General features: G+C 49.5%; 1 protein-coding gene across 1 annotated transcript; it reads right to left on the reverse strand.

Moving 5' to 3' along the window:
• Nucleotides 1-4,827: 4,827 nt before the first annotated feature.
• On the reverse strand, nt 4,828-7,242 carry TLNRD1 (talin rod domain containing 1). Its single transcript, XM_084268027.1, has one exon. It carries the CDS (start codon nt 6,711-6,713, stop codon nt 5,646-5,648), a length of 1,068 nt encoding a protein of 355 aa, XP_084124153.1. The 5' UTR covers nt 6,714-7,242; the 3' UTR covers nt 4,828-5,645.
• Nucleotides 7,243-10,050: the final 2,808 nt, after the last annotated feature.

Genomic DNA, 10,050 nt, shown 5'->3' on the forward strand with positions numbered 1-10,050 from the left:
TTTGACTTCGTTGGAATACAGCATCATACGCTGTGTGGTTTTAAAAAAAACAAAACAAAACCCTTAGGTTCAAAGGTCTCTAATTACAATAAAAACCAGTTCTAGGAAAAGATTCACATTAGTGAAAATCAATATATAATTCCTTGGTTTGCCACAAGATGCCCCCTAACATTTTAACACAGCTTATGGAAAATATTAATATTTAATTACACGGGCTTCCCTGAGTCATGGATGAAGTCCTTCATGTCCATAGATGTCCATCTTCATTATGAAAACGGATCAAAATACTACTGCTAATTATGTTAATTAAATATACCTTTGAACAACTCATGTACAACTTTTGATAATTCATAATTCCCAAGTAAACACCTCTTGGAGCACACAGTATTTAATTTTTGAAGTCCTTCATATGAAAGGGCTGGCCTGGCACTTCATACCTCACTCACCTATTTTTTGGCCCCTTTGTGAACCTGATGGTGGTGGTTTTGTGCCCTATGTAAAATATTTCAAAGATCTTGATGTCCCTTTGCCACAGGGATTTTCTGTCAGGTTCTTCGTAAAAAGTCAGAGTGAAAACACCAGGTCCAAAAAAAAACAAAGCCATGTTATGGGGGTCCTGTGAGGCTAGGGCAGCCTCAAAGTGCTGCATTTTCATTATTCCTGGGCTACAGGAAGAGAATTTCTATCTTTATCATCGCCCATCTGGCACCTTTCACAGGCAGCAAGAACAAAGAAGTAAAATGTACTGGTCCCTACCATCTGCTGCTTCTTGTGAAGTCTAGAAAGAGCCTGATGGGGAAGAAAGAAAGAAAACGGAAAAAGTAAACCCCAACCCCTTTATTTCCCACCAAACTGTTCTGGCAGGTACACAGTTTTGCCTGTACATCTTAGGGCAACCCTCGGGCCCTTGGTTCCCTACAGCAACACAGCTGCTCGACACAGAGCATCCCAACCACTCCTAGTCTCACGTCCTCATTCATGAGCGTCTAACGGCACAGAAAGAAAGGTTGCGTTGTTTGAGATTTGCTTTATTGGATCAGCCTCTGTTTTATCTAGAATAGGAAAATTCCTGTGGGTTTAATAGGAGGTATTACCCTACAGATTTTCTCTGGTTCCACCTCCTTTCCCATCAGCCACATCCCCTCTTGCTGCAAGGCTGCATACACCATGTGTTGGCTCGACCCCTTCTGTCTCTGACAGAAGTTTGGCCAAAAAGAGCAGATTTTCTGCTACTTTGATCATTTCCTGTGGTAAAAAGTGAAGGGAATTATCTGACCCATGGTCTTTTTTTTTTTTCTTAGTTTTGAAAAATAACATGGATTTACATTTGCAAATTCCTTTAAATAGCGGGCTCGCTTTTCGCTAGCATTTTGCTGCTCATTTACCAGTTGTCTTACAGAACTTTTTCAATCAGAAAACACATTCTCTGATCTCCAATTCTGAGACTCAGCTGCTGTATTAAATCAGTAACAAGCTGCACTATGACAGAGCAGCAACTAAAAGGTAGTATCAAATTCACAGACAATACAAAAGTGACAACTTCTTCCCTGTTAAAAAATTCCTACATTTAAGAAATAAGTTTAATTCTCTTTTGGTGGGGATAGTGTTATTTTTGGCTACAGACGTGCATTGCATAATGTGTTTAGAAATAAGTTAACCCTTTTCTTAAATGCACTCTTAGAGTAGATCTATGGCATATGTGATGTAACCACCCTGAAATGGTAAGTTTTGTCAAAATCACTAAGGTTCCAGATCAGAAAATACGTGTCGCACGTGTCTAAGCCTATGTTGAAATAGGGATGTATCTGTTGACCTAAATGGTAAGGATCTGGGCAACCAGGGCCTAAAGTATGATGCTGAGTGATAATCAGTGACCTCAATGTGGCCTGCAATTGCACCCTGAAAACCAATCCGTTCTGTAGGGTTTTTTCTGTCCCAGACAGTAAAAAACTAACCAAACAATATTGATATACTTACTGAAAAAGTGTCTTATAGCAGAGCAGAATATTCTACAGGAATACATGCCAAATAAATTATCACAATTACACTGTTATTACACTGTTATAAATACGGTGCTACAGCATTTCAAATATACGTATGTTCACACTTAGTTGTGGAACCACGCTCTTTCAGCTCAGAAAATGCCACAGTGTGTATCTGTATATAGAGACTTTCCCCTGTTAATCATTTACTCAGAGTTCTACTTGTTTGCATCAAAAGCCTTTTATTATTTTTTTAAAAAACTTTGCTGTGCTAATTACAAGACTGGTACAGATTCTGACAGCTACTCTCTTAAGCCACAGCCAGGGAGCTCACAGCTCCCTTTGTGTGAGTTCTACCCCAGAAGGAAACAACTGAACTTTATTTTAAAGTCTTAAAACTATTGTTATTTTAAAATGCTACAGTAAGTTGCTTTGGTGAATTTGGTATACATATTTTTAATCAGCATGCTAACTAAAATTAATGGCCTGGCTACACTTCACAGATCATTTTATAAAACTGAATCCCCCCAAACCCCACACACCTCTAAAGGGAAATTGAGAGCCATTTGTTTTCCTCCTGTGTTAAAAAAAAAAGGACATAAGATTCATACTGATTTATCTATGTATGCATGTACTTCACTTCAAAATGTAATCAGAAAGGGTGGAAGAATCTGCAGTGTCCTTGTTAAAAGAAAACTTGCACTTAACCTTTTAAAACAAAGTCTTACCACAACAAAAGTCAGCGCTACCATCATTAATAATATATTGCCTTTCATATGCAGAAGGAATAAGGAGGCTGCACTGTGATGCATAGGACCTTAATAATGTATAAATGAATCAAAGAGAATCTAATTAGTTCAACAGCGCCAAAAATTAAGTAGGAACATCAAAAGAGGCAGTGGGACGTTAACTTTTTTTGTCAGACACGCTGCGGAGCGAGAAGCCTGGTGCGTACATGGAGCAGACCCTGCAAGCACGGTAAGGTAATGAATGGGAGCTGAAGGATGCCACCCTGGTACCTGTGCCACCCCCGAGCAGCGCTGCCCTGCAGCCTCCTCAGCACCATCTCTGCACATCCCTCAAGAAGCTCTGCACCATGGAGGATCTGGGCGAAGGAAGGGTGGAGCTGGCACCTTGCCTCAACAGACGGTGCACCCAGAGAGCATGGCAAGTCCTACACTCCCTTTTTCCTCCTTCCCCTCAGAACAACCACAGAGTAGGAAGGGCAGATGGGGATAGTAGCTCAGCTTGCAGAGAGACATGCTGCAAGGAAAGGAGACACAAGTGTGGTAGAGCGGATGGCTGCAAACGCTACAGGGGCACAGGACCTCCCTGTGGGTGGCCCTGGCCTCCTGCGAATCCCTCCGGACTCCTACAGCTGTTCTGCCATCCAGATGGGAAAACGGGTGTGCACGCACACGTGACAGGGCCTCTGAGGAAATACCTGGGGAAGCATCTCAGTCAAACCTGGAACAGTGCATGTATGTATTTATTTATCAAAATAGGCGCCGACATCCATGCCTCTGCAGCACATCCTGCTAGGGTTCTATTGCATCAGAGATAACGCGGCGAGCAAATCACACCCCTGAGGAATGCAGCTTGGACTGATTTTTTCACAAAGAAGACTCCTAATCATACAATTCCCTGCAGTCAGAAACGTTATTTAAAAATAAACAAAACCAATTGCTGAGCTTCACTCTATTTAAGGAATTATTTTTTTCTAACCCCAAAGATAGAGATGGAGACGCTTAACCCGTATCTCCTTTAACAGGAGGTATTCATCCACTGCCCACTAACGCTTTACTCATATTTGAAACTAGGTAAAAGCATCACATGCAAGACAAACCATAAAGCTGTAAGAGGAAGACCTTTCATCACTCCAGGACCGCTCCATATCCAAACCCAAACTGTTTGCTTCTTAAAAGGGAATAGACAGGACAGTGCTTATACAGTAAAGGTTTGAACGCAGGTAACAACATCTGTAAGGTACATTCTGTAGTAGCTTTCACAGCTGTTCCATTTGTAGACCTATGAAAAAAAATCCAGCTACACAACAGAGCTGGGCAGACAAAGCCTCCTTGCCAGCAGACTTGCTCTTCTATTTACCTTCACAAAACATATAGAAGGCAGCAGACCCCACCGGTCCACAAAGACCAGGCTGAAAAAACAGTAAATCAGTGCAATTACAGGAACTACTGTGGTATTCCCTAAGGTTCACTCACAATTCCCAAGGAAGTCAGCAGGAGGTGGACAGGGCCTCAAAGGTTAGCTAACATCTAGTTAGAGCTACTCTGAGAGCGATCTGTACTGAGGAACTCCAACACACACCTCTGAGGAGTCAAAGGGCCCGCTCCGGCAAACCTTCGCATTCCTAAGCACGCACAAGGAACAAGCAAGGGCTAGCGAGCTAGGAAAAGTTTTTCCAAGAAACCCTTAACAAACTCACGTGGAAACTCACAAATTTAACACAGATGGCCCACGTCTGCAAGAGTTAAAAATACACAAACTTCCCAGAGATAAGACAGAATGCTGATAAAGCCAAAGCCAGCCCGTGCCCCGCTGCAGCGGCTGCCAGCGCTCCGCAGCTCCGGCGATCCCAACGCGTACAGCACTGTCCAGCTTTCCATAAATACAACGACAGAGTATCTCTACCGGAGGCATCCTGAGGAGGAGGGGTGGTACTGCGGGAGGGACAGTATTTATAAAAGAACTGAACTGCAGCCTGTATGCTGCTGTCTAGAACTTCAGTTACATTTGTACCACCCATTCCCTGGGGAAAATGACATACAATGCAAACAGGCCTAATGTTCAGCTACTCAAGTATTAAGAGATTCACAGAAAGGCATCTGAGAAACATAACATTTTAATAGATGAAATAAATACTCCAGTACATGCAAGATAAAAACTGACATTGGAAAAAAAAAATTAAAAATCACTTTTGTAATAGTGTAATTTCTTTTGTTTGTTTGTTTAAACACTCACAGTAGCTTTTCCCCCAGTTTGGAAATCAACACATGGAAACATAATCACAACCTCCAGTCCTTCCACTCCTACACACCAAATGCACTTCTAACCTAACACTTGATGCAAAAAAAAAAAAAAAAAAGTCATACAAAACAAAAACAAACAAAATAGTAGCTACATCCATCGTCTATGTGGTGTTGGGGTTTTTTTCATTTTTTTTTTAAATGAGTGAGAACTGAGGTAACCTTTTTCCTGCACAACCGAACAGTAAAATTTAGAAGGGAAATTTCGGAAGACAAGACAAGACAAACTTTAAAAACCGCACCCAGCGCGATTAAAGCTTCTTTTTTTTTTTCCTTCTCTTTTTTTTTTCTTTTTTTAAAGATACCCCCACCTCCCCAAATATAAAAAAAAAACCTTTTAAACAAACAGTTGTCATTACCATTTGTGTGAAAGACCTTGTTGAGTAAAGGAAAATGTATCTGCAGATACTTGCTTGACTTTAAAGTGAAATAAAAAGAAGCCCAAACTGGCTACCTTTGTTAGTACGTATAGTTTGAATATGCTTTGCTCTTCACCACATGAAATCAAAGGACTGGGCTCATCCAAGCAAATTCTTTGGTATACAAAAAAGGGGTGAGGAGGTGGGATATTATTTTCCTTTAGCAATGACTGGGATCTAAACAGAAGATGTGGGGGTTAATTCACAGAATTGGAGTTCACTGGCGGTAAAGTCCTGGGTGAAGATCGTTCTCTTAGTGCCTGAGATAACAGGTTGCAACCATCCGAGACGGCGCAAGCTGAGTTCCTCAACCTTTCCCTGTAATCGCTCATTTTGGTGCTACTTTCGGGGTGTTGGGCTATATCCCTGAGGCATTGGGTCAGGAGCACACAAGCAGATACCACACTCATGGCTCCTCCTAGGATGGCAGTTTGCACAGCTTTGCCCTCTGGATTAATGGTGGCAGCTTTACCCAAAAACTGGGGCTCAGTGGCAAAGCCCACCAGAGCGTAGACAGACTGCACCAAAGGTCCACTGAACAAGACGCATCGATTCCTGGTCAGCTCGCTGGGTGAAGTCTTGACCTCCTTGACACACGCCAAGAGGGCAGAGGCGCTGGTGCTCATACATTTGACACTGAGTTTGAACTGCTCCTTAGCAAATTTATCCTTGGATTTCTCACTGGCCAGCACGCAGGCGTCTGTCAGGAATTTCAAGTTCTTGGACATGTTCTGAGAAACCTCCAGCAGGAGCTGAGGGCTCATATCTGCCAAAGGGGTGGTCTTCAAGACCCCGCAGCCGTGCTCCACCTCATGCCTACATCGGGTCACCTTGTAACGATCCACCAAGCCGGGCATGGCAGGCTGGGCCCCTGGAGTCTCCACCGCAGCCAGGTAGGCAGCGTGGGCAGAGCATTCGGTCAGGGAGACCACCAGCTCCCCCATCTCCATCAGGCTTTCCCCCACCTCCCCGAAGCGTCCCATATTGAGCTGGCTCTGGACGTCGTGGGTCAAGATGGAGAGTCCTTTGGTCCTGGCAATGATCGTGTCCCTGCACTTCTCGAAGGACTCGCCGAAGACAGACAGGCTCTCTGTGTTCACCGGCCTGGTCTCACTCGACAGCAGCAGCAGATCAGCCACCAGTTGCATCTTGATCTTGCAGTGGTCGCAGATAGAGATGAGCTTCTTCCTCTGCAGGGAACTGCTGCTGGGGATGCCGCCGCCAGACACCTCGCTGCTAGACTTGCCAGAGCCACCGCTAGCCATAGCGCCGGGGGGGCACTCGCATGCCGCTCGCTACCCCACTGCCACCGCCTCTGCCACCGCCGCCCGAGCAGTCCCGACTGAGCCCGGCAGGATCGCTCTGCCTTTTCCGCAACATCATTCCATTAATCGCCGGGAAGCGAGGCAAGGCTCTGGGCGCCGGGGCTGCCGCTGCTGCGGGGAGCGAGCTCCGCCGGGGCGCCCGCCCCGCTCCGGCGCCAGCCTCCGCTCCTACGGCGCTCCCGCGGCGGGTCGGCGCTCGCCGGGAGCCCCCGGGCCCCGTTCCGGCATCGTTTAGCTAAAAATATCTTTTTTTTTTTTTTTCCGCACGCTGGCTTCCCTCCCTTCCACCACCTCCTCCGGCTTCCCGGCTGCGGGATCCTGCGCAAAGTTCCCTTTACGAGACGGAATACCTCAGAGACGCCCAGCAGTCGCACGGAGTTGGGGCTGGGGCGCAGCCCTCCAAGTTGCTACCGTGCCCCCGGCTCCTCTGGTCGGCGAGCGCCAGCCGGGCGCAGCTCGGATGGGCCGGAGGGGCGGCGGCTGCGCACCATGTGCCGCCCCCGGCGCGCCCGCCGCGGCCCCGCGCCGCCGGCTCGCAGGAAGCGCCGCGGAGGGTGTGGCCCGCCCGCCGCCCCGCGCCGCCACAGCCCCGCCGCGCACCCCGCCGCCGGGCCGGGCAGGGGAGAGGAGAGGAGAGGGCGCCGCGGGGAACCGGGGCCGGGACGGACCGCGGGAGGGGAATGGGATAAAAAAAAAAATAAAGGGGGGGAGGGGGGAAAGAATCCACCGGATCCGGGTGCTGGGGGCGGGCGGGCGGGATCCGTTCCCCTTCCTTCTGCCGCTGCTTCACTCCTTCCTGCCTCGACCATTCACGCGGCCGCTGCGAGCTCGCTCCCCGCCGCCGCGGTCCATGCCCCGTCGCTCAGGGCTCTGCAGACTCGGTGCCGCCGGCCCCTCCTCGCCCGGCTCCCGCTGTGGCCGCCGCCGCACCAACTTAGGCTCTTCCCGCAAACAAGGGTGGTGGCTCCGGGCTACAGCCGCGGATGCTGCGACCCGCCCGGCCTTGCGCTCCTCCTGCCATGTTTTCTGGCTGAGTCGCCAACTCCCGGGGAGGAAAAATTAAAAAAATTAAAAGAAAAAAAAAAAAGCTGGGGGAGGAATCTTCTTTTAAATTCCCTTTCTCAGGCTTTCAGACAAACTACTGGGAAGAGGCGGCTGCGGCGGATCTGCCAGCCAGACGCTGCATGGCTCTGGGGGAGGCTCCCCCCCTCCCCGTTGCCTTTGCCGTAACCTCACTTAAGCCTATCGAAATCTTTTGTGCGGTGTCACCGCCCTTCGTTTAAATCCTGCCCTCCCCCCGCCGCCCCGCTCCGTGCCCGCCTCCTCACGCTCCTCCCGGGCGGAGGGGGCAGCAGCGCCGTGCCGCGGCCGGCACCGAGCGCCGGGCGGCCAAGGGCCCGTGCCGGACACCGGCGCCGACGAACGGCCGCCGCGCCCTCTCAGGGGCTCTACCCCTCCGGCGTGAGGCGAGCCCCGGCCCCGCCGGGCGGCGGACCAAAGAGGGCTGACCGAATAAATAAATGACGGCGCGGGGGTGAGCGCGGGCAGGGGGAGGCCGGGCCGGTGGGAGGAGAGCGAAGTGGAGCCCAGTCGGAGACGGGCAGCCGGATGAGCTCGGCCCGGGCTGACTGGTGAGGCCGCCGATTGGGCGGGAGCGTGTCGTGCGGTCGGATATCGGAGACGGAGGAGATGCCGAGGGGGGAGCCGAGAAGCTGCCCCAGCCCGCTGTGGCAGAGGCGCCCCGGGTGCCGCTTCCCGCGCCCGCCAGGCCCGCTGCCCCGGGCGGCCCGCCAGGTAAGTTGGACGTTCCCGGTGAGAACTCCCGGCCCTGGCACCGCTCGGTCCGGTTCGGTGGGGAAGCGGCAGGGCAGCGGGCTGGCCCCGGGCCCGGCGCCGAGCGCCCTGGTCGGACTGTCAGTCTTCAGGTAGCAGCGCCCGTGCCGTGTGTGGGCTCAAAGGGAACTCCGCGGTGCCCGGGACAGCGGGGTTCCTTGCACCGGCGGGGCTTCGGCTGCCTTTGCTTCTCTTCAGTTCCCAAGCCCAGCCTCTTGCCGCCCTTGATTGGCGCTGTAAGCACGGCACGGGGCATTCCTGCATCGTTATTTACACAGGAATATTTCCCTCGGCGTTGGTCCTGACCCATTTTTTTACACCAATGAAAATGAATTTGCTGCGCCTCTCTCATGTTTCTGCCCTTGCTGTTGAAGGCTGGTTACCATTTGTTAGAAGGCAGCAGGGAAAATGTAAACCTCCCCACACTAACTTTGTGCCCGGCAAGCCTCTGCAGAGCAGGCTTTCTCCTCTGGCCTGTTTCCATCCTGCAGCACACCAGGAACTTTTATTAGACAGCTCTTCTCAAAACCAAGACATTGCACTCGGTAAATCTGAGGCGTTCAAGCAAATGCCATTAAGCAATAATATAATTAAAGCTGCTAATTAGGCTGGAAGAAGTTACAAGAAGATTGTTTTGATGCTGCCTTGGATGCTTCCAAAGGGAATATATAGTTTTGTAAATGATAGTGATGAGAATATTTATGTCCCGCGCGTCGGATTCTCTCCTGTTATGCAGTATCTCCATCAGCACAATCCCGAGTGATCAGAGTCCATGTTGAAACCACATTTGTTACAGCTTCAGCAGCAGCTAAATAATAACAACATTCTTTTTGCTCCTTCCAGCCGGACTCCTTTTTAAGTTAACCTCCTAATTCGAGGCACTTACAACGCCTTTAGCAGGCTACAGAAATCCAGAAATACATTTGTCCCAATTTGCAGCTACATTAGCGTCCTGCTGCATTCATACTACTGCAGGGGTGTAAGTGACCTTGAAATAAATGAAAATTGGACCAGACTCCTCACTCGCAGGCCAGATCCAACAACGTCCTGGCACAAACAGAGCCCATCTAATGGGCTGCATACGTTTAAAGAGCTTCAGACAAGTTTATTTGTATGTATTCTCATGCATTAGCCAGAAGAACCCTTGGCCTTTTCTACAGATTCTTAGAGTAGGACGTGAGCAGGATGAGTACAGATGTGAAAGTGGAGAGTTAACAGGATGTACGCTTCTGGGGGCGGGGGGGCGGGGGAAACCCTTGCCATAGAGCCAGGCTTGAGGAAAGGGGCAGACGCTGGTCGTTGGGTGTGTCAAAAATATGGCAGTTCTCCACCCATCCCTCCTCACAAAACAGTGTGAAGGAAATTCAGTTTACTTGAGTCAGATGAGAGCAGTTTAAAAGAAGGTCATGATTTGGGCCGAAACAATTTTGGCTTTCTGCCAGGA

This window comes from Gallinula chloropus (genome assembly GCF_964237585.1).
Source record: "Gallinula chloropus genome assembly, chromosome: 9".
NCBI lineage: Eukaryota > Metazoa > Chordata > Aves > Gruiformes > Rallidae > Gallinula > Gallinula chloropus.